At 40.0% G+C, this 24,282-nt stretch overlaps 1 protein-coding gene across 3 annotated transcripts in view; it reads left to right on the top strand.

Annotated features, from left to right (window-relative positions):
- The window catches only part of LOC119487239 (voltage-dependent calcium channel subunit alpha-2/delta-1), a 79,984-nt gene extending 55,992 nt beyond the window's left edge, over positions 1 to 23,992 (top strand). Inside the window, exons 20-42 of one of the 3 annotated variants that reach the window (XM_037767947.1) lie at positions 2,828 to 2,884; positions 3,146 to 3,217; positions 4,322 to 4,383; positions 4,711 to 4,787; positions 5,993 to 6,004; positions 7,300 to 7,308; positions 8,537 to 8,597; positions 8,691 to 8,782; positions 9,856 to 9,937; positions 10,470 to 10,532; positions 11,123 to 11,226; positions 11,743 to 11,832; positions 11,926 to 11,993; positions 12,082 to 12,120; positions 12,396 to 12,467; positions 13,909 to 14,061; positions 15,038 to 15,090; positions 15,506 to 15,561; positions 15,686 to 15,815; positions 16,542 to 16,654; positions 17,787 to 17,869; positions 18,214 to 18,293; positions 21,947 to 23,992. In XM_037767947.1, coding sequence (XP_037623875.1) covers positions 2,828 to 2,884; positions 3,146 to 3,217; positions 4,322 to 4,383; positions 4,711 to 4,787; positions 5,993 to 6,004; positions 7,300 to 7,308; positions 8,537 to 8,597; positions 8,691 to 8,782; positions 9,856 to 9,937; positions 10,470 to 10,532; positions 11,123 to 11,226; positions 11,743 to 11,832; positions 11,926 to 11,993; positions 12,082 to 12,120; positions 12,396 to 12,467; positions 13,909 to 14,061; positions 15,038 to 15,090; positions 15,506 to 15,561; positions 15,686 to 15,815; positions 16,542 to 16,654; positions 17,787 to 17,869; positions 18,214 to 18,293; positions 21,947 to 21,983 — 1,665 coding nt within the window. In that variant the 3' untranslated portion in view covers positions 21,984 to 23,992. Of the gene's footprint in view, positions 1 to 2,812; positions 2,885 to 3,145; positions 3,218 to 4,321; positions 4,384 to 4,710; positions 4,788 to 5,992; positions 6,005 to 7,299; positions 7,309 to 8,536; positions 8,598 to 8,690; positions 8,783 to 9,855; positions 9,938 to 10,469; positions 10,533 to 11,122; positions 11,227 to 11,742; positions 11,833 to 11,925; positions 11,994 to 12,081; positions 12,121 to 12,395; positions 12,468 to 13,908; positions 14,062 to 15,037; positions 15,091 to 15,505; positions 15,562 to 15,685; positions 15,816 to 16,541; positions 16,655 to 17,786; positions 17,870 to 18,213; positions 18,294 to 21,946 lie in introns of all 3 variants that reach the window. The other 2 variants (XM_037767948.1, XM_037767949.1) reach the window with 2 other exon arrangements.
- Positions 23,993 to 24,282: the final 290 nt, after the last annotated feature.

The following is a 24,282-nucleotide window of genomic DNA, read 5'->3' as shown; positions in this document are numbered from 1 at the left end:
CAGGCTAGACAGCGTTTTCAAGTCACTCATGACGATATTCATGATTATCCCAATAATAGAAATTCACCACGATTAACTTATCGTGTTTCTTAGCGTGATCCACGATAAACTCCTATATCATCCTATCCCTAATTTGACTAACCTAAAAATTTACTTGTTTTGAGTTGTAGTTTTATAGAAAACAACTTTTTTGTGCATCAACAAGATTTTTTGGTTGGTTACCACAAAAGTTGCTCTACAGGTGTTGTCGGCTATTTTAGCTTAACTTTTGTCTCCTTTTTCCATGAACACACTCCTTGTTGCGCTTTGATTTTAGAAGTGCAGCTTGCATATGTGGGTATTAGAGAAAATTAGGGATGCACTGATACTAATTATACTATTACTACTGATACTATTATATAATGGGATTTTAATTCCTTTCAACTAATTTGTTTCTGCTTTGAAAAGGTTTAATGAAATTGAATTGTAATTCCTGTTAATTTTGAAGATCTTTTACCAAGTTACTAGTGTACGATTTATTATTTTATCCATCAGATCGGTGCGTCCCTAGAGAAAATACAGTAGGAAGAGGAACGGGGTTGTCACAAGACTGTATTGAGATCATACTTTGTAACAGATATCACTGATAATGTGACTTCAGGTCAAGCTGAGAGCAACCTTACTGTTATAATACTCACAAAGGCATTGTCAGAGTTATCTCAGTTCAGTCTAGTATTCAAGCAAGACAGCATTGTTATTTTTCCCATCAACCCTCTGCACTGTGTGTGTGTGTGTGTGTGTGAAGGCTTATCACTCACTGTCTCATTGAATCAGCCAAATGGGAGATGGAGTGAATAGTGATGGTCACCTTCAGCCCTTTTAACATTTCCCTCGTTTCTCTCTCTCCGTCTCTGCAGTGGCTCTTTCTGTATTTGATTATGTTTGTTTCTGTATTATGCAGTTGCAGTAGCGTTTCGATTCTGATCTCACACCCGAGCTCACCTCAATCAATCTCTCGCTGACATACAGTATTCTCTCATTCTGTCTTTTTAATCTTGTTGCCCTTCTTTTCTCACTCCTTATTTCTCATTTGATCTTTTTCACGTTGCTGTTTCACGCCATCCAGTGTTCCCATTTTTTGCTCTTTTCATATCCTCTCCTGTTTTTCCTTGTCTATGTTTGATGTTTCATTCAGTGTTGTACCTCTTGATCTTTTATTCTTTCTTTTCTCATTTTCATGTTGAGACGCTTCATCTTCATCATCTTCCTTTGCCGCTTCATTTCATTTAACTTACCGTCAAATGTAAGGAGCTCGACTCATTTAGTATTTCGCTTATTGCTTTTCTTGTCTGTCTGTCTATTCCTCATTCTCTTCCTTCCTTAAAAGTTGAAATGCATATTTATTGATTTTTGGACTCGCTGCTTGCATACGTCAACAGACTATGTAGAAAACACTAGTATGCTCTCGCAGCATCACCCCACATCTCAAGTCACAGAGTGAAGAAACGCTGTGGAGGACAGACTGGTATCAGATTCCATGTACTGCTGTTTTATAGAGACGCACTAGATTACTGCTACCATTTTATACCACCATAAAGCCACTCAGACGTATAGGGTTTTTAAGAGAGGACATTAATAGGGTCCAGTGTCACTTTGTATCAAATCTGATTCAGCTGTGTCTCGTGTCACAGATATGTTGTCAAAACGCTGCCATATGGTACCCCCTATTTATTAAACCATGGATTTGATTGGATTCATGTGTTGAGGAAAATGATTGGCATTACTCCTGAATTGAAAACAAAAGAATGTTGTGGCTCAAATAATTAATGTCCACTATATATTATCCAATCCAGTGGCAGTACTAAGATGCAGGGGGATATTCCTCTATATGGCTGATTGCCATAGTAAGAGCCAATCTCTGAATAACACTTGTAAAATGGTCCACTGAATTACATTTTACTCTTATCAACTCAGCAGGCTATAGATGGAGTGATATCAAAGTGGGTTATTAACGTAATAAACTTTGCTTCCAGCCAATCAACTCAGAATAAGCCTTTAGTAAAGGGTTCTTCTTTTTTTTCTTCACATCGATCGTGTCAGTAGGTTTGTGAATTGGCAAGAGTCTGGTGATACAATCATATCCTGATGCGGGGGTTATTATTCAATATATTGTGATCCTGTAAGAAAGGCAATGTATTGGGATTTTTTTAATCTAATTTTAGGAAAACTGTCATAGTATAAAGAACACATTTATCACAGTCCCTGTAACATACAACATCACAGCACCACTTTTTGTGCAATCTGAGCAAAGGAATTAACATTTTCCTACATTAGTAAAAGATTTAATAAAATTGCCTACAGGATTCTTTATGCAAACAAATGAAGTAAATGAAAAAGTAGGGCTGTCAATCGATTAAAGTATTTAATTGCGATTAATCTCATGATTATCCATAGTTAATCCGATTAATCGCACATTTTTTATCTGTTCAAAAAGGTACCTAAAAGGGAGATTTGTCTAGTATTTAATACTCTTATCAACATGGGAGTGGACAAATATGCTGCTTTATGCAGATGTGTGTATATATTTATTAGTGGAAATTAATTAACAACACAAAACAATGACAAATATTGTCCAGAAACCCTCACAGGTACTGCATTTAGTATAAAATATATACTGAAATCATAACATGGCAAACTCAAGCCCAACAGACAACAACAGCTGGTCAAGTGTATCGATGTTTTTTTACACCCCTAATCCTGTCATTAGGTTTGTTAGTGTGTAGTATTCTTAAATTGTGTCACACTTCAGACTGAAATATCGTCTTTTCCACAGAATCCTAAATTCCAGGAACCTGTTACCCTTGACTTCCTGGATGCTGAGCTGGAGAATGACATCAAAGTGGAGGTAGATTCATGATGAAATCCCCCCGCCATACACACACACACACACACACACACACTCGAGCAAAGGTACAGAGGTGGATATAAATCCAGGCAGGTATTCAGGTGCCAGATGTCTCCTCGTAAAGCTCTCATGACCAGCTGCAAGTGGTTTACTTAGTGTCCCTAACTCGTCTGCATGATGTTATGAAACAGAATGTTTTCAGATCCAGTGATGCTTGAACTACATGTACAATATACTGTGTTTCTTGGTCTCTCCCTGTAGATCAGGAAAATGATGATCGATGGTGAGACAGGCGAACGTACCATTGACACTCTGGTGAAAACTCAGGATGAGGTAAGACAAGATACTGGAAGGGTCTTAACACATTACACAGGAGGATGCTAGGGAACTTTAAATGTGTTTGGATGCTTCTGTAGAGGTCTTCTATCATGCTTCTGCTCTCAGATTATACTGAACATATCTTCAGTGCAACATTTGTTGCATTGTACGAAGGAAGAAGTGAGACTTCTGTTGCTGTTATATGAATATGTTGTCATCACTATAATTAAAGGAACAGTGTGTAACATTTCGGGGGGTCTATTAGCAGAAATGGAATATAATATTCATAACTATGTTTTCATTAGTGTATAATCACCTGAAACTAAGAATCGTTGTATTTTAGCGTAGAATGAGCCCTTCATATCTACATAGGGAGCGGATCAGACCTGCAGCTTCTACTATAGTCATAAGTCATATTCCCATTTTACCAACAACCTTCTTTTTTTTTTTTTTTTTTTAACTTTGAGCACAAAATTGAGTTATTTGTCAAATACATTTTGGCAAAGTGTGGCTAATCAACTTAGCCAGGAAATGACTCAAATAAATATGAAATATCATAGAAATGCCAAAATACACTGAAGGGGGGCTTTATAATTTAGTTAATTAATTAACATATTGAGGCAGCAGTTAGTTGGATATTATTTGACATTTGTTGGGTTCATTGCTTTTGTTTTTTCACAGATTTTATTAAAACATTTCTAAAAGATGAGACTTATATATTCCACTGTATACAAAGTTGTCACGTTTCCTGCTACAAGGAGGCATTGTTCACTGTTGTTTGCAGTAATTAAGGTCATCTTGCAGTGAGGATAGCTCAGAATATTCATCCACTTATACAAAGGGAGGAGAAATATGGAGATATAACACAAAGGAGCTGCCGGTTATGTGCCAGTCTTCCTCGGTTGAGCTGAAAATTGTCTTTTTATGATCCAATTTGTACCTGGATTTTATACAAATGTTTTGAAATTGTGATTTTCACATACTTTTATTATTTAAAATAAATATTGATTATGTCCTGGAATGTTTTCTGAACAATAAACAATACAAAATGAGCACAGCTTACTATAACATTACAAAGCAATTCTGAATGCCAGTTGCCGTGTGTATTATCTTTGGCAGAGGTACATCGATAGAGGAGTCAGGACCTACACGTTTGCGCCGGTCAATGGGACAGATTACAGGTGAGCAATCTCAGCAATTTTGTAATAATTCTTTATGGTTCATTAAGCTGCCTCACTGCCTCTCACCACTGAGAGCACTCCAGCTGATGGAGGACACTACTTAAGCCAACAGGGGTCACTCTCTTGTTTCTAACAGCAGGCTCTGCTTGGTTAATGGGAAATACATTTAAGAGATTGTTTTTTGCTTTTCACTGAACATGCAGAAAACATGGAAACCTTGATTAGTTGTGTATTTTTTCTCTTGGTTGATATAAATTCAGTAACAATCACATCCATCTGAAGTATTTAAAAGCAAAAACTGCGTGACTGTGATTGTCTTTTCTGCAGCCTGGCTCTTGCTCTGCCGAAATACAGTGAACACTTCATTCAAGCCAAACTGGGGGAAGACTTGAAAAAAGCCGTGTGTGAGTACAGCATATACACCCTCATGATAAACAGATTTAATTTTGCTGGTGCCTCACAACCAACTCCCATGCATACTTTCTTTGGGTCGTACTCTCGAGTATCTCCTTCTTGCTTTGTATCACTCGCTCCTAGCTGGACCCCTCAACCACTCCCTTGTATTTGCTGCTCAGATCAGGGGATCCCCACGGTGCTTTTCTTTTGTAGTGTAACCCACTGGTCAGTCGCCCCGCACTCCCACACACACACTCTCATCCACATGCTTTCCCTCTCCCACACCCAGCCCAAGCACCAGCTCTTTTGATCTTGTCCAATTTTGCTCTTCTCCTTCTTTGCTCCCCTCTGATGGCCCTCCTTCTGGCTTAGGAGAAGACGAAACTTCCCTGACCTCCTTCTCCCTGCTCATTATCGCCTCTCCTGCCAAACTTTTTTCCCCCTTCTTCTGCACTCCACACATTTTGCTGCGTTTCAGTTGCCAATTCCATCTCTTTATCTCCATGTCTTTAAAGCTGAAGTCGGTAACTTTGAGCAAATATAATAAAACAAAAAGTTATTGTCATTACAGTAACAGAATATTGATTCATAGTTGATCAGCGCTGCCTAGTTTGACCGTTTGATCAGAGTTCACGAGTTTTGTGAGCAGTGATTGACAGCTGCTGTAGAGACAGCCCGTCATCTATTGGTTGTTTTCCTTCGGGCATGATTAAAACTTGCAAATGCTATTAGGAGCACAGGAAGACACAGAGGAACATGACTTTTATTTCACAGATTGACAGTTTTATAAAATAACGTTTTATGTTATTTGCTCAAAGTTCCAGACTTTAAGTCCATCTTTTCTTTCCTAAATGTTTCACGGAGTAACAGGCTATCCGAAGCAGAAAGACTTTACTCTGGATTGCTTTCTCTGTCTGTCTTTCTGTTTTCCTCTCTCTCTATCTAATCTGTAAACCTGTCCTCACTTCGTTCTCTTTATCCCTCCTAATATCTCTCCTGTCCCCCCTCTTTTTCTTTTTCTACAGCTTATTTTTTTTGCTCTGTTTGTGCTCTCAAGGCTGTCTCACTGTATGCTTCTCAGCTCAGAACACAACTAATAGGACAATACACACATACAGTATGTGCAACTGTCACTCTTTGTACAATTCTTTGCATTTTGGTTCTGATTCTCGGTTATTCTCTCCTGTCCTGCTTCCACACTGGAATCCTACAGCTTCTGCTTGGGGCAAGTACTCTCTATTCTGTGTTTTCTATCTTCCTCTTGTGATGCTCTTCCATAAGCATGTTTGTCCTGTATATATTTACATGATTTCATGTGGATGGATGGACGGAACTCTGAAGTATGAATGCTTAATCATGACTTTATAGATGCATGGGTGGATAGTCGCTTTGATCAAGGGATATAATTAGAGGAAACACACCAGAATCAGCACATAACCATCTGGCTTTAGTGGATTTTTCATAACTTTGATGTGACACCACAAAACATAAACGGCTAATGGTGCAGTTATTCCAACAGATGAGATTTTGACTGAGTGTTTCGGCCTCTGTATCACTCCCTCTCTGCCATAACGAGTCTGTCACTGTGCCATAAAGACTGTCAGAACGTTTACAGGCCTGTTAAAGAAAGTAACACACCATGCCTTGCTGCCACAGAGTACTCCGATGGGGAGTTTGGGACTCTGTACAGCCATATAGAGTTTCACACTGGAGCCAGACCACCAATACCTCGATCCATCTTACCGCTTTCCTGCAGTAGGTGGTTTCTGCAGCCACTTGTCCTCCTGATACATTATGGTTGAGCAGAAATGCTGCATGCGTTGAATAAGTGACCTAATACGGGGGGTTGAAGAGATGGTGACGGAGAAGTAAAGAGCATGAAAGAATGCATGGTGTGGAAAGCAATTGGACATAGAGACACCGTGCCCAGTCTGTAGAGACAGAGGGACATTGAATGTGCCTGTTACGTTTTATGTGAAGGACATTGTTTCATCCCGCACCAGATTTCCATGACCCGGAGGAAACTCAGCGCTCAGTAATTTTTTCCGCAGACTGCACCACACGACTCAATATATTTTAAAGGCGATGTCCAAAATGTCTTCGTTTTAAGAGACCAGTGAATGATGGCCGTCCATGCCTGTCATGTCATTTATGAGATAAGAATTACCAGACACTATTTTAAAGGAAATCCAGAGCCAGGGCAGACAAAGCATAGAGTGGAAGGAATTTTCTTTATTACTACTGTACGTATGTTTACATGTTATTCCCTTTGCATGCCTGATCATTTCCTGTTCTGCATTCCTAGAAAGTGCACTCAATCTATTGCAAGTCTGTCTATTAGATCCTAATATTCTTTCACTGCAGCGTAGTGTTTTATTACCTACTGTGGGAAATATTTACAATTTTCAGCATATTTTCCAAGGTATGACCTCATTTGTCAGACGATGAATGCATTTTTATCAGCCTTTGTCTTTCTTGCTTTCTCCTCTCCTCATCTGTGTCTCTCTGGGGTCACAACAGGGCTAGAAGGCAAGTACTTGTCACTCAGTTATTCTCTCATGCCTCCCCACTGCACCTCCATCCACACTCTCTACCTTAATCCATCACCTCATATCTGTCCAATATTTTAAATGTCTGTGTGTGTGTGTGTGTGTGTAGAGGGCCTCTCAGCTATGTATGTTCACTACTGTGTTCATTTCTTGAAATTTGATATGACCATCCACTTGTCAAGTGTTTCTAAATTCATGTAGTCTCACAGCACAAATAGTATTGCATTGACATAATTTCATAAATAGGGATCACACTTTTAGGGTGCTTTCACAAGCCAACATTTACTGTGCATTCCAATACCCATACGACTATACTATTTAGTATGCAAGAAAGAGATTTAGTATCTCCCAATGCATAGTATTTCAAATGCAGTATGCCAAAAATACCAGGATGTCCTACTACATCCGGTTGCATTTTGCAGCATGCTTTTCTGTCTTTTCTGACCCACAATCCAATTCTCTGTGCAGCGGATATATGAGCAAGAGGGCCAAAGTTCAAGGCGCAACACTTGAAGTTATGACGAAGTAGTATTTCCCAGTTGTGTGCATACTGCATATAACAGTACGTACTTTGTAACGGCAACTGCAGTATGTACTAAAAGTAAAAAGAAAAAGTATGTGATTTTGAAACGTAGCCTTAGTCTGTTTTAATCGAACTCTGGTGTGGTTCGTTCGGGCGGTTGTGAATGCAGTAATTATACTCTGCTGACCAAAACAATCGGTTGGAGACCGCTTGCAAGACGTGGTCTCTGACCATTTCCAAGTGAACCAAAACGCAGGCTACCTGTGCAGGTATTTGTTGAGATGGACACAGGTAAATGACAGGTTAACATGAGTGGGAGAGGACTGACCCGGAGTCCTGCACAAGTCCGATGTTTGCTTGACATCTGGGCTGAGGAGACCATGCAGAATATGCTGAATAAAGTCCACAAAAATAGTGGCGTTTTAAGTCATTGGAGATAAACTGGAGGAGAGGGAATTCATGCACACAGTCGATCAGTGCCGAGTCAAAGCGAAAACACTTCGACAGCAACATATATAAAAGTATCAAATATATCAAACATACCTCTCAGCAAGTTTTGAGCGCAAGCTCTGATTTGGACTTCGCCAAACAGACTTTTGGCTTATGAAAGTGAATGTAATGTGGAATCTCTTATCTTATCAGTAATCTTATCAGCCTAAACCAAGTGTTTTTGTGTTTTCAAAAGCCCTGGAAAGCATACAGCAGGAGAGGTTTGACGAGTTTGGTTACACCTTCATCGCTCCAAGGTGAGTGATCCTGACACCATTATACATTCCACTGTCACTGTACAGGAACAAACAAGGGGCTGAGATTGAAACTGATCAATACTGTTCCTTAAGGGCGTACTGCAAAGAGATGAAGTTGTCAGTCAACAACTCCCAGTTTCTCCTCGACTTCAGCCAGTACATTGATAGCGACACTCCAGATGCATGTGAGTCATGCATCTTTTTCACTACTTACTTCACTGGACACATTTGCACAGGTTGTGATGTCAGTTTGCTGCACTTTTTCATGAAAGTGGGAATTTGTGTGTATGTGTACTTTCAGGGTATGTATTACTGTTAATCACTCTGATATCACGATGGTCAGCATCTGAAGGTCAGAGCATTACTTTGGTCATTAGATTAGTGCGATCCAAGCAGAGTGACATCAGCCCAATCGACTGAGTTTCCTAGAAGCCTGATGTTGTCATGCTACGCAGTGACTCATGATGTATGATTTGTCATTATCTAATGGATCTCTCCCCACCACCCCCTTAGTATGGCTTACCACCATCATCCAGCTAATGGATCTAGGTATCCTTGATCCATTTGAACCCAAGGTCAAGACATATAAGTATGCATTAATGCCTTTCTTGTTGCTGTTTGCGCAGTATGATCTCACAATTTTTTTTCTTGAGTCACATTCAAGTCCTCATAAAAAGTTATGATTTAAAACGACGCTCGAGGGAAACTGTGTTGAAACTGTGTTGAAACTGTGTTGAAACTGCGTTAACGTTTTTGACAGCGTTTTTTAAGCTTTTTTCTTGACAATGGGGTTCAAACTCAAAACTTTGGCTTCATCTCTCCCCTAAAGCTGCAACAGCCAATCCTTCACAAAATACTTCCTGCTGTGCGGCTGTCTAATAATCACTCAGAGAAGACCTACAAAAACACGTCTCCCTGCTGGATGATTTCCTAACTAGTGAAATGAGAACAAAATTTTGATCTCTCGTTTATCCAGGGGGAAGATTTGGCTCAACACACCTGCTCTTTTTCAGCCTGACTTTCACAGTCAGACACTTAATCACTTGTCTCCTCACTATTATTTCTGTTAGCCAGTGAACATATCTGCTGAAAAAAGAATTTCATTGCTCAGTGGCACATTAGTAGTGAGCCAAAAGCATATCCATCTTCCCTGTCAAGAATCGTACATATTAGGCTGGCATTGCTTCCATTCCCTACCAAGCACTGTTATTGTTGTTTTGTGATGTTCACAATATGCGAAATACTTCTCAATCCACAGGTAATATGTCCATGGTGAATCGACTAATCCTGGACGCAGGTCTGACAGCCGAACTGGTTAAACTTTGGAACGAGCAGACAGTGTGAGTGCCAAAACGTCCTGCTCTTTTTACCTCGCACTATTTATCTATACTTGTTAAAAATAAGTATTTCTTTTTATATGGAAGTCTCTGGACTACCATAGCTGATGCTTATGACATGCACAATTTACTGACTAACTGAGCCAGAGTTTTATTTCTTTGGTCTCTACTCTGCGTGATTTGATCATGTATAACTAGTAGAAACACGATGAAAGCAAAGCACAAAATGCACATCACACCCAACCATACTGAGCCCTGCCAAGACATGCTGTTTTCAGAGGAAAATAAAATAATTACATCAGTGCGTTTCCTTTCATGATATGCCCACATGTCTAAAATAATCTGGACACACACTTGCACACACACTGCAGGGTGTCTGTTAAACATTAGGACATTAAGAGACAAGTGACTGTGGGCACAAAACAATTTGTGTCATGCCTGCAGCTTGGTCTCATACTTCACAAACACTCTTTCTAATATTCGTCAGCACGATTGGCTTTAATGTTTGATTGGTTGCTGTTTTTAATGTTCTCAGGGACGGGATAGTGGCCAGGTTCGTAGCGACAGACGGAGGAATCACAAGAATCTACCCAAGGAGGTACGCTCCCCTCTTTTCTACTCAGTTTCACTTCTTGCGTTAGTGCTGGCGTCGTGAAACAGCGCAGCGGCGGGCTTTGCATAAATATCCGGTGGTGTAAATGTGTGAGATGAAATGGATACAGACTGTAATGCGCTTGGGTTGAGCGCTTTTGGCTGCTTTACTCACCTGCTCCACTGGGTTATTTTCCAGAACATAGAGGATTAGAGGCTTTCAGCTGAACTCCCGGAGCTTGCCAAGCCAGTACAGGACACGGGTCAAATCCACACATCCAGCAGCCAAACGCAGCTCATTTTCCTCAATTTCCTTGCTGCTACTATTGTCTGAACTACATTTTGGAGGCTCCACTTGGTCCAAACTGAAGATGAATGCATATTCCTCCTGCCTATAAAACATGAAATATGATCAGTTATTGCTTTTACTGGATCGTGCACTTGAAATATATCAACTACACTGGGTGTGACTTGCATTTCGATGACTAACATTTGGCTATAGATTATAATATACATTGTTCAGATGGATCAAACACATTTGCTTGGTGTTTTATGGATATAATGGTCCATATATAATATTATGTGACTATATTTCAGTGCCGGGGAGGAGTGGATGGAGAATCCTGAGACATACGAGTCCAGCTTCTACAAAAGGACCCTGGACAATGAAATATATATTTTCACAGCTCCATCTTTCAACCGTAAGTTTTCTGAAAGGTCTGAATATGTGTATGTATGAGGATCTTCAATGTGGTCTGGCACTGAGCCTGTCCTGCTCTCTGCCGTTGGACGTCATCCCAATCCTGCTGGCAAAGATCACACTCTCAGGCCTCTGATATCACTCTTTATCCTTCTCCTTTTCCCGCTGTGTCTTTCAGCGCTGATCCCCTCCCACCCTCCCGTATACTTCCTGTTATCTCCACTGATCTCTCTAACAGACATCAGGAGAGGCAAACGTCAGTGTAATGTAGCTGCACTTTCAGCTACACTTGACTGGATTAACACATGTACTGGCCTCACAGACTCCCCTCCACTCACATAAATTACAAGCAGCTAAAAATGTATGGAATTTCCCACAATGGAGAGCGATTATTCCCATTTTTACTGTGATTCCCATCTTTAAGTGTTCTCTGCCAAGCGTTTTCAAACATGATTTAAGTAAAATTGCCATGATTATTATTGTTTCTCTTCCCTCGTGTATCCCTTCTCAATTGCAGCAGAGGGCCGGGAGTCTGTTTCTGAGACCGGTATTCTAGTGAGCAAAGCAGTGGAGCTCACGATAGACGAAGTCACGCTCAAACCAGCGGGTCAGTCTTGCTAATCTGAGATTGATTGCTTCTTGCGATGCAACATAAATGAAAAAACTCAATAATGGCTTTTTTTTGTGGTTTGTTCTGTAGTGGTGGGAGTGAAACTCAATGTCTCTTTCTGGATGAACAGTTTTATGAACGCTACATTGAAGCTGAATGTAAGTTAATAAGGTTTGTTTCTTTGACACATTTTGCTATTGGTGTACAATACTAAGTTCTTGTCTGGCTCATTTTTTTACCTTTTAGTGCAAGGATGAGATCTGTGGCTGTCTGAGGAATGACAAGGTACAGCAATGCAGTTTATTGTATCTTATCTAAGAATGTTTTGTTTATTGTCTTCTCTAAGATGTTTTCCCCCGATCATGACTGTGCTGACGGCTTTGATTACAAATCTTACAGGAGAAAAAACCATTATGGTTATGATTTGCCTGCAATATATTGATGTATTCAAGTTTGATTCATATCTCTTTTTAAAATACTGAAAGATGATTTTTCAATTTTCACATTTTTGCCACTTTTTTAATCGCATTTTTAAATTGTTTTATCTTTTTACCCTACAGCATGTAGACTGTGTGATCCTGGATGACGGGGGATTTCTTCTCTTGTCCAACCAGGATGAGTATATCACACTGGTGAGTTAGCGGAAGCCGTTTTCTTCACCATGTATGCTTCACTTATCTGCTGTCTTTCTCCAAATGATCTGTAATTGATACACAATAAAACATCTGTAGTCACATAGTCAGACAGGTTGAGATCAGAGTTGGGATGTCTTTGACCAAAGAAATTCTTAGTCGACTAGCACTCATGCGATTTTGTCGACTAATTGATTAGTTGATTTAATCGACAGATCTGTAAAACAGAGTTTCTCCACAAAGATTCACACAAAAGTACCACTTTAAATTTTGTGTTTACCAGAGATCTGCTCTTAAGTTTCTTTGAAATAAGTCATTCGGCATGAAAAAGCATAAAAAAATGACTAATCAACTAAAGAAATCTTAGCCGACTAACACCCAAACAACCGATTAGTCGTCTAAGAAGGGGCAGCACTAAATCAGAGACTTTGCCAGCATTCATATTTCTTACTTTTCTCTACCTTTCTTCATGCCTAGCTCCTCTTTGTCACATGGATCCATCAATCTCATATAGAGGTCAAATAAAGGGCTTATGACTCAGCTAAGTTATGAGAATGGCCTGTTAGCTGTGAGCTGTTTGAAAGCTCCTGTAGGACAGCAGTACATCCATGTCTCCAGTAAAGTAAAGCACTCTCCACTGGAGGAGGATCAAAGGGAAGGTCCTGATGGGTTTTAGTCAGTCATGGAAGCTGTAGTGAAGTGAGTCCCCAGTGTATGCAAGAAGTCATCTCTGCTGTGTTAACTCCACTCTTTCAGGCTGCTAATGCCCCTGTGTGTCAGTGGTGGGACATGCAGCGGGTCTGGAAACATTACATGTCAGTCAGGACAGGACATCTGCTGTCTTTGATCCATTCCACCATCAAAATGTCTGGAATACAGTTTATGGTCTTCAAGCATTTGACCAAGCACCCTCCTATCTCTTTTTCACATCTTGTGATACATTTAGTGTCTGTTGGGATCATGCAGAAGTTTTTTGTATATTATACATATGCAACCTTCATTCTATGTTACACAGGCTTCACCTTTAAACTGGTCTTTAAGCTCAGCGAGAAAAGTCTGTTCCACAAAACCTGCTGCGACACTTACAGCAGCATAACATCAACACATGTAACACTGGAGCACACATCCACTCTCCACCTATCCAGACTGCTTGAGCCGAGGGTGGAAGGGCATAACAGTGCAAGCAAAGTGGAAGAGTGACAGGTTGACTGCCATCTGTTTATGCGGGCTGCCACAGAACGGTTGAATGGGCTCATCCTGATTGGCTAAGCACGTAAATGCAAATTTTCAGTAGGCTGATGCGACGCAGCGGTGAATGACCAAGACTATGAAGCCCCGTCAGAGGAGATATCCACATCTGTATGTTTTGTTTGTACAAGCTGAGTCTTACACTACTTATTGACTGTTTGTTTTGTGTGTGTGTGTGTGTGTACTCGTCTAGATAGGTCAGTTCTTTGGCGAGGTGGATCCTGTGCTGATGATCAACCTGGTCAACACCTCGCTGTACTCCTTCAACAAGACCTATGACTACCAGTCTGTCTGCGACCCGGAGAAAGACAGCAAGGCTGCAGCAGGACCCCGCTCCGTCTATGTGGTGAGATACTCACCAACACAAGCTGTCAGACAGCAGTCACTTTCTCTCGCTCTTATAATTATCATTTACACAATTATGCCTTTACAGTAACTTAGCCTTTGTTCTACATGCTGGTAAGGCAAAAAAAAACTGTTGACTGTTTCTTGATTGTTATAGTTTCAAATATTTATATATTTTTTTTATTATTTCCTAGTTGGTAATAATAATATAAAACAATCAAATGAAAAAAAAAAAATCATGATTAATGACTGAATTCACCCTTCACTAAGCCCCTCCCCCCTTGGTTACTGTTGCTGGGCCTGTCAAGCTTTCGCACCCGACATGTCAATATGGCATTTTCAACGATATCAGTGAGAGATATTCCTAAGGAAATAATGGCAGATTTCTGGAATAATCATTCTGAAATATCAGTGAGAAGTAGACAGAAAGGATTACAATATTACATAATGTAATGTAATGTAATATAATACAGTATTGTGAATGAAGAGGCCATTAAAATCAAGGGAAAAGCTCAACGGTCCATTGCTAGCACATGTGGACTTGATCCATACACTGGATCTCACAAATAATAATAATCAACCGTCTTTGTTCTCTAACGTTATTAGCGTCTAACTTTGGAGCAAACGCAGGAGTTTTTGTTGATCTATGACGGATTCATCTGTGACTGAGGTCTTCCACACTGTTTAATCCTTATCTGACATCTCTCCTCTTGCGTTTTTGGCTTCGGAAAAGCGAAAACAATCCAACACTCCCCTCTAAACTTTGAGGATATCTGCTGTCGGACTCGCAGGTTCCACACACACACACACCGCTGAAAGCTTGACAGGCCTCCTGCGCCTAGTTACGGTTGCTATCGTAGGACTGGACGGTGGCCGTTCTAAGGAGGGGCTTAGCGAAGGGTCAGTCGTTTTGTTTTTTCATCCCTCACTGCTTTATTTTGCAATTTACATGACTGTCTTTTCCTGTCTTCCTCCAGCCTACCATTGCAGACATGCTCAGTATTGGCTGGTGGGCCTCCAGTGCTGCCTGGTGAGTGTTCAGGTTGTCTGTTCCTGTTTTTGTGTCTTCCACTTTTTGTGTGTGTTTGCGTGTGCGTTTTAGAGTGGGAGTGCATTTGTACTTTAGGTTAGGAGTTTGTATGGCAGTGGGCTTGTATGTTGTTGAGGGATGAAGCTGGCTGGGTTACTGTAGGACAACGGCAGTTACACAACATGATACTGCAACGCTATCTGTATGACTGTCCTACTGCAATATAACCAACTTTTAAAATAGAATGACTGATGCTTCCCTTGACATTTACATCAGCGGTGACTCTAGCCTTAAACAGATGGGTGGCTGTTATTAAACAGTGTTTTGTTGTTCAATGTAAATAAGATAAAGATGGTCTATTGACTCATCCATGTGACTCATTTTGTTTTTTTGTTCATTCTCTGTGTGTGTCTAGGTCGATACTCCAGCAGCTCTTCTTTGGTCTCATGTTCCCCAACCTTCTAGAGGCAGGTGAGCAACAAAAGCTGCGATTGTGTAAAATGTACCTGTCAGCGTTTGATGGATTTTAATCCCCCAGCTTTCTCCCTAATCCTTTCCAGTGTTTTCCTTTATTAAACCTGTCTCTTATTTCCAGCGGAGTCAGCAGATGATGACATACCAGATGCCATGTTTAAGGAAAGCTGCATCACAGAGCAGACTCAGTACTTCTTTGACAATGATGAAAGATCCTACTCAGGTGTCCTGGACTGTGGAAACTGTTCCAGGTATGTGGCTGTTTTGTCACATGTGTACAATTTTGCATGTGCTCCCATTTCAGTGGTTGTTTGGGTTGTTTATTTAAGCTCTCCAGCTCTTGCTCTGTCTTCTTCTTCCCTGACATCCTTCTGTTTAATGGTCTGCGGGGATGGGTCCAGAATAGTGTTAGTTTCCTGGCCCCTTTTTCTGGTTTCCAGCCTGATTTCAGGCAGCTGTTTTCTGATGATCAGACGCAGATTACCTTGATCTGTCACTGACCGGAATTGCAGAGGGAAGCACAAAAGCTCTTTTATCTGTTTTTCTTCCTCCGCTCTCTGGCTATACTTCAAACTCACTAATACACACATTCACGGACCACTGCACATCCACTTTGCTCTAACCTCCTCTTGTGTCAATTTGGGCTGTCGGGGCGGGATAAATATGGCTGTAATTACTGGGTGTTATGAGTCCCACGTGTCTGGTGCTTTACCCCCCGATGTTAACGACTGTAGACAGAAACTTTCATGACTACGATAAAAAAACAATCCCAAGAGGAGAGAAGAAGTATTCATGTATATATATATATATATGTGCACAACGGTACACGTATGTGTGTATTATGTATACTCAATATGCAAATCAAATATGTTGTAGAGAATTTGCTATTGCATGTAAATTGGAGCTGCATAATACAGGTATCTTGTATGAATACTGTATACAGTGTTTACCAGTATGTGCAAATGTGTGCTTTCTAGGATGTATCGAGCCGAGAAGCTGCCAAACACCAACCTAGTGTTCCTGATCACTGATGCCAAGGCAACGTGTTTGTCGTGCGACCCCAGGCCTCTGCGACAGGCTGAACAACCCTGTATCCTTTCACTCCACTCATAAAAAAAACGGACATAGAGTTACACTTCCTTTTTACTCTCCAGCCCTCCATCCATCCCCCCTATGACAGGGGGGCTTTAAACCCTCAATACAAGGACACACACCTAAGGAGTTCGCAGTAGGTCCCTCCTGAATGTTCACGGGTGAACAGTAAACCAGATGCACGGCAAATGAAAGCCCGTCTCACGTTACGCCCAGATAACATTTCTATGTTTTAATTCATCTGGCCAGCATGCTGCCATCAGGATGAATTAAGGTTAAGAGCAGGAGTGTGCATGTACAATATGAGTGTGTGTATTTTTACAGTATATGCTGTATATCTGTTTGACAGATGCTTTCTACTGGTGTAACAGTAGAGATGTCATCATCAGAGGTCACCACCATGGGGTCACAACAAGGGCCTCCAGCTGCTAATAAGGACACTACTCACACACACAAACACTGTCACACATATGATGCACACATGCTGCTGTAGCACACTCAATATATATACACACCAGGGCTGCAGCTATTGATTATTTTTTTTAATCGAGTATCCTACCGATTATTCCATCGAGTAATCAGATAAAAAATTATTTTGCTTCATTAAGGAGCAATAGTAAATATTAGGGCTGTCAATCCATTAAAATATTTAATCATGATTAATCACCATTAATCACACATTTTATCTTTTATTTTATCTGTTCAAAATATACTTTAAAGGGAGATTTGTCAAGTATTTAATCCTTTTATCAACATGGAAGTGGACAAATATGCTTGCTGTATAATTTATGTATACAGTTATTATTGGAAATCATTTAACAACACAAAACAATGAAAAATAATGTCCAGAAACCCTCACAGGTTCTGCATTTAGCATAAGAAATATGGCAACACAACAGCTGTTAGTGTGCTGACTTGACTATGACTTGCCTCAAACTGCATGGGATTATCATAAGTCTTTAAATCAAATATCTGGAACAAATAAATCAGGGTATTTCCAGCCAACGCCGATGAGTTGGAACTACATAAAGCTTTTTTGCATGCAAATAAAGAGGTCACCACGTCACCACATACGTTTTAAATGTACACTGTTAATGGTAAATCACTTTTTCCTGAGTGTGTCTGTTCAGCTGAAGGTCCAGATCCGTGCGAGCTCGCTCAGAATCCCAGATACCGCAAAGGGCCGGACGTGTGTTTCGACAACAACGAAAACGTAAGACACAACCTCACATGTGCCTCCAACCGTGCCGAGAACATTGTTGGAAACAGCCCTCTATTAGTGGGGCTTTACAGTTGGCCTCCGTCAATTCTGTCTGGTTTTCATCAGCTTTCTGCAGAGATTCAAAGCACTGCTTCATCTTTCACTCTGGTCCATACTGGATTCATTCATTCACTTTTTATTTATCAATTTGCAATTCTTTTTTTATATCATGAATTTTGCACGCAATTGTCAATCTACTGTTTCATTTGTCTTGCTTTATATGATCTTTTCACTCATCATCTTTCATTCTTGTTTTCTGATTCTGCATCCCAATGGCTGCTGCTCTTGTCTGGTAGGATGAGCCCTTGTGTCCAATCAGCAGCGGTTCTACATTGAGTCCCACACTTCTCTTTTTGTTTCTGGTGCTGAGTTCAGGGTCAGTGTCCTCACATGCAGAATTATTAACCACTATGATTCCTTCTCCCATCGCAATGTGCTTAGCAAGGCCAAATCAAGTAGTAAATGGTTGGTTTGATGTAACTGTACATTTTAATTTATTTCTTAATATTTCTTATGTAGTTTTTGCTGGATCATTCCTCATTTAACCTATTTTACAACCATCCAAGCACCACCCATCCCAGTAATAGAGATGCACCAATCCATTTTTTTTTCAGTTTCTATCTGTTTCCAATACTTGAATTACTTGGATATCTGCCAATACCAACGTAATTTCAATATTAGAGCTCTTATTGACTAAAATTTGCCTTCCATTTCAATTCCGCATTAAGTTTTGAATGCATCCAAAGCAATTTATTTGAACTGCAGGTTAAGTAGGCTTCACATACAAGCAGGTGTAGGAGTGCAAATTGCTATGGCAACTCCTTCAATGTTTTGAAAAACTTGAACAAATCAAGTGCACGGCATTTATCAACTTGTAGATTTCTATACATGAGTGAGTTTTCAAAGTGAGTATAAGAACTGTGTAGAGAAATAAATATCTACACCATCAGAAAACCCTATCAAATAAGTTAAAAAACAGCAATATACGTTCAAATCTGCTTTGTACAGAATAGTGTGTGGTGTGACCAGATGGTTTTATAAACACATTCATTTTGATCAAGTAATGAAAGGCGAGGACAGAGGTCTGTTTGTGTCGGACGTTGACTAGAGGAAGTGGTGAGACGTTGCTATGGTTACCATACAGATAGAAATTAGCTGGAATAGCATTATATATACGACAAGCTAGGTTATTAATACCCACTAGAAGTTGCCTAAATGTTGAATGGTTTATTGAGAGAACCGCAAGTGACTCTCACCGTCCGTTTAAAGAGCCAAAAGACCGTCACTGACTGTGATAAAACAACCGGCAGGCAGTGTCAGTTTATACAGACACACTAGTTGAATGTTTGAATTCGCCAAAAGACCGTCATTGTAATAAAGCAAACGGCGGGTCAGCCATGTTTGCCTGGTTGATAGCTGGACGACCATTACTTTGAAAATGCAAACAATAGTAATGGACTTCTGGGCTTGGAGCAGCCGTAACACAGCCGGAGGAACATTGTCCAGTATTATTACATACATATATGGATCGTTACGTGGATCGGTGACCTAATTACGATAGCGGATATGTGAATTACGTCATATCGGAACCCGATACCGATATTGGATTGTACCGATCCCATCTCTACCCAGTAACATGGACTCTAACCAACCTAAAACATGATGATGTTCTGGTTGTTTACTCAGTCTGATCCACCTGAATAGCTTTCTCTCAAACACATCGATGTACATTTGCACATTATTTCCATATGTTTTATGATGCATTTACCATTTTTCATTTTTTTTCATACACATTAAAATAATTTGAGAAGGAAATGGCCCACTAGAATTAAGTAAATAACACACCGTAATAGCAAACAGTTGGTAATTATTTCTTTGTTGCATGCCTATCTCCCTCACAGAATGCTACATCTTTCTTTGGCATCTTGTTTTTTGTTTTTTTTTACCCCAACAGATGGAGCAGATTGAATCTTGGCAGTTAAAAGTGTTATATCAATTTGATATAATAGCATCACCACCACCACCATTCAATAATAGCAGCAAAAAAACTATGTATAAATATATGCAGTCATAATCTTTTTATTTTCATTGCTAAACGCTTTGTCAACCAAATATATAAGCACATTTGGATGTATTTTGCCTCAAACTGAGAAGTGTTTTAGGGTTTCAGGGATTGCAATGCAATATTCAGACCTGCTACAGTAGCAAATGCCCTTATATAGATTCCCTTGAAGAGATTGGATGGAAGTTCATGTATTGTACCATTTGAGGTAAATCGGTAAAACAAAGGAGCAAGGTAGATAACTTGTGTGTGAGATCATTGCTTCGCCACCCAAATTACAACAGTTTATAAGACGTCTAAATATTTGGAAAAAATATTTCCCATATCTTTGTGAACTCAGCCTTTCATTGTGTTCTGAAGGCGTAGATCACATACATAACAGGCCACTAATTCATGTGCCTGTGTGTTTATATTGTGGAGAGGCTGCGCTGGGAAGCAAAGGGCAGGGGAGGAATGGCTGAGGAAGTAGATGAACAGAGTAAAAGTAGGCAGCGTCGCTTTTCCTCTATCCATCTGTCCCATTACTTTTGGCTCAGCTCCTCATAGGAAGACACTTTGTGTCTAGGCCGGTCCATTTTGTCACTGGAGTAAACAGAGGAAGCTCCACGTGGGTTTCCTGCCCTTTGAATACGGAAAACACCCACCTCTTTCTCCTAGGCCTTTGGCATGCACGGATATCCTGAATACTCCCATCAAATGCAACAAAAAAAACACACACTGTAGGCAGGGGCATGCACATACACACATGTGCACAGAAAGCAGAATGAGGTTTGGAACGCCTCTATAACTGCAGCAGAGCATTTAAAGGAGCAATGTGTAGGATTTGGCGGCATCTAGCGGTGTCTAAAAAAAAAAAAAAGAATACGCTGGTTGGTCCGAATTCCGCATTTTTCAATTTCAAAATAGAGTTGTGTCGCTCGTAGGGCTGTAGCCTACTGAATAGTTTGAAGCTTCATTCATAACATTGACATTCAAATTTGTATTAATACCTTACTGAAACATCGCGCGCAATAGTCCAACTTCTCTTCTCCTCTCTCTGTCTCTCTCAAACACTCACAGCGAGTGTGGAGGCGTCTCTGTAATTATCTCAGTCCGAAGTCCAAATGTCCAAATGTATTGAAAAACATGTTTTTATCTAAAAAAAAATACTGTGCTTCAATCCATATTTGTTGGCATTCAGCCATTCAAAAACATTTTTTTCTGTTTTTGTGTCATGAAATATGACGACAAAGCTTCATTCAAGAAAAACCCTCAATAGAAGCTTTGATTGTAAAAAAAAAAACAACAACAAAAAACATTTGGTACCTATAGTGGCTTGATCTGAGCCACTTTGTTTGTGTCCCATTTACAAAGCCGGGGCTGCATTGATTTATTTTGCATATTTCCCAACGGACATTTTGGCCGTTGATAATTTCATCTGCTGGACAACCACACGTGATACCGGCAAAAACCCGTCATATGCCGGCTAATGTAAACCCTGAAACGGATCATTCTAAGGTAACAAAAACACAGTGATTCTTATTTTCAGGTGATTATATATATATTATAAGAAAACATACATATTGATATTATATTAAATTTTTGCCAATAGATTCCCTTAAATGCTACTCACTGTTCCTTTAAATTAGAAGTTCATTTTAAAATACTCTTGTTTGCTTTCTTGCTGAGAGTCAGATGAGGTAGATTGACACCACTCTTGCACAAAGAGAGTGATATCGATCTTCTCATCTAACTCTTGGTAAGAAAGTGAATAAGCATGTTTCCTAAAATGTTGAACTGTACCTTTAACATGACAGGTAGGCTTAGGAATATGATACAATAGAACACAGTAAGGTATGTTATGATAGAATAGGATAAGATACTCATTATTGTTAGTAGCAACAGTAGTGGTGATGGTGGTAGTTGTAGCTACTGGATGTAGGAGAAGACTGTTTATCTGATTGATTGACAACTGATTTGTCCAACAGGAAGATGATTCTGATTGCGGAGGAGGGACCTGCCTGAGCCCGTGTCTTTGGCCAATGCTTGGGCTCCAACTACTGCTGCTGTGGCTCGTCACATCTCTACAACACTCATGACCCCAACACACACACACACACACACATACACTTACACACTGATCATCATCTCATCCCACAAGAGGCCAGAAGACACTCCAGTTATTTCATCCAGGATGTATGCAGAGTATTTGCAACAAGACATTTTCTTTTTCTGACGACAGTATCAACATTTCCATTTTCCAATGCCAAAGGGTGCGCATCCATTTCCTCCATGTCATGTTCAAAAATAGAGACACATTTACTGTGCTCAGCTGCACTCATTTCCACGATATACTCCTTAATACTCTCCTATGGTGCAAGAGTAAGAGCTAACCAAACCCTTTAATTCTGCCTCATTTGTTTCTCTGATTTATTTAGCAGAGGTTGAAGAGTCCCACTATGCCAACTAAATATCATTCAAAGACTGTATGTTCACTGACAGCGTTGATTCGTGTAGTTGTTGTTATTGTTTGTTGCTTATTATACTTACTGCGTATGAATCATTATGCTGCGATGATTGTTTATTTTTGGCAACCAGTGCAACTATGAAGAGTATCCCTATTTGTTTGAGTGTTTTTTAAATGTACTGTACCTATCTATTTTTTATTTATTTTTCTATTTGTACTCAAAATCAACTACGTGACAAGCTAGGTGTTGTATCGTAGCAGCATGTGCTCAGTACAGAGCTAAAGACAACACCAGTACACCAAAGCTCCACACACTACCAAGGACCACACAAACCTACTACAGAGAATCTGCAGGCTAGTTTATTTTAAGAGATTCCTCAGACGTGGGTGCGCATCAGTATTCAAGTTAGCTAGATAGATAGATATCTTAGATACCTTGCTGAGAGAAAAAAGTGAGATCATGTAAGTCAAAATCTGTTAGGATATTACAATTTCAAATATGTTTGTACTTGGTCTGACAGCTTTGGTTGTCTTCAATTTGATGCATCAAATTCCCAGTGCCTACATAGTAGCTCAAACAGTCTGTTACCTGACTGAAACAACGGATCAGAGTTGTATTCTCACCATGTATGCTTCTATGCTAATGCTTGCTGCAGTATAGCAGAGAGAGGGTAAGCCCTTGCAGTAATATGTTGTGAAATGGGCCAAATCTGCTGCAATTATTCTAATTTATGTGGCCCAGGCCTCAGTAGAGACGACGAGTGATTTTGATTATGGGAGATAAATGTTATTTTCCTCCATGGTCAAAACAAACCTAAACCAGACTTGCGTTCCAGCACCTCTCTTTATTAGTCCTGTTTCTGTTCCCCTTCTGGATCACCAGACTCAGGAGCCAAGATGACTTGTGAATGAGATCAGCATATCAAAATGACTGTTTCTTTGTTTTCCTCCTCCTTGCTGTTCTCCTTATGCTTGTTTCCTCTTTGTTTTTGCTCTATAAAGTGCTGTGAAGCAGACGCTGAAGGCTCAGTGTCGAAACGCTGCAATGTCATGGGATGAGCTTGTTCTGTGTTTGAACGCTGTCTATGCCTCTGATCAGCATCAGGGCCTGTTGGAGAGAACTTCGACAATACACTACTACCAGTGGTAATTTAGCATTGCCTTACATTACCATAAGTCATAAATATCACAATCAAGTTTCTCTTTTTTTAGCTATTCTAACAATTAAAGTTGGGTTCTCTCCACCTCGCCTTCATGGTGACCTTGTTGAGTGTTCAGGTTATGCCTGTCTTATCGAAGTCGCGTGTTGACTCGTGTTTTACCCCGGGGGTCCCGTGTCTATGTGCAGGCATGTGCGTGTCCCTCCGATATCTGATTGTGCTTTAATACTGTACAAGAATTACTCTTTTGTGTAACTTGATTAGCCTGAATAAATTTTGTATACATTTGTACACTAATACTATTTACTGTATAAAAGAGAAAAATGAAAGAAAAGAAAAATGTTTATAATATGGTGTTGATTATTGTGCAAATATATATTCACAATAAAAGTGTTGTATTGTTATGACCTGAGGTTCTCCTTTTTTATTGTCACATCTGTGGCCAGTTGCTTCGGCTCCACTTGGAGCAGACCAAACGTGTCATACTTCCTGGAAAAAGAGACAGCTGCTGAAAAAGGGAAGTTTATCTCCCTTTCTCAGTGTCTGTGTTTGTGTATGAAGTAAGTGCTGGTGATTGATACTTAATGAAATAGCCCTGAGCATTTTAATAACTCCTTCACTGCCAAGTAATATCAAATCATTTTAAGAAATTAAAGAGTAATTCAACACCAGGCTGAAAAGCAATGTTTTGTTACCC

The sequence above is a fragment of the Sebastes umbrosus genome, chromosome 4, assembly GCF_015220745.1.
Source record: "Sebastes umbrosus isolate fSebUmb1 chromosome 4, fSebUmb1.pri, whole genome shotgun sequence".
Taxonomy (NCBI): domain Eukaryota; kingdom Metazoa; phylum Chordata; class Actinopteri; order Perciformes; family Sebastidae; genus Sebastes; species Sebastes umbrosus.
This window is presented reverse-complemented; position numbering and strand designations above follow the sequence as displayed.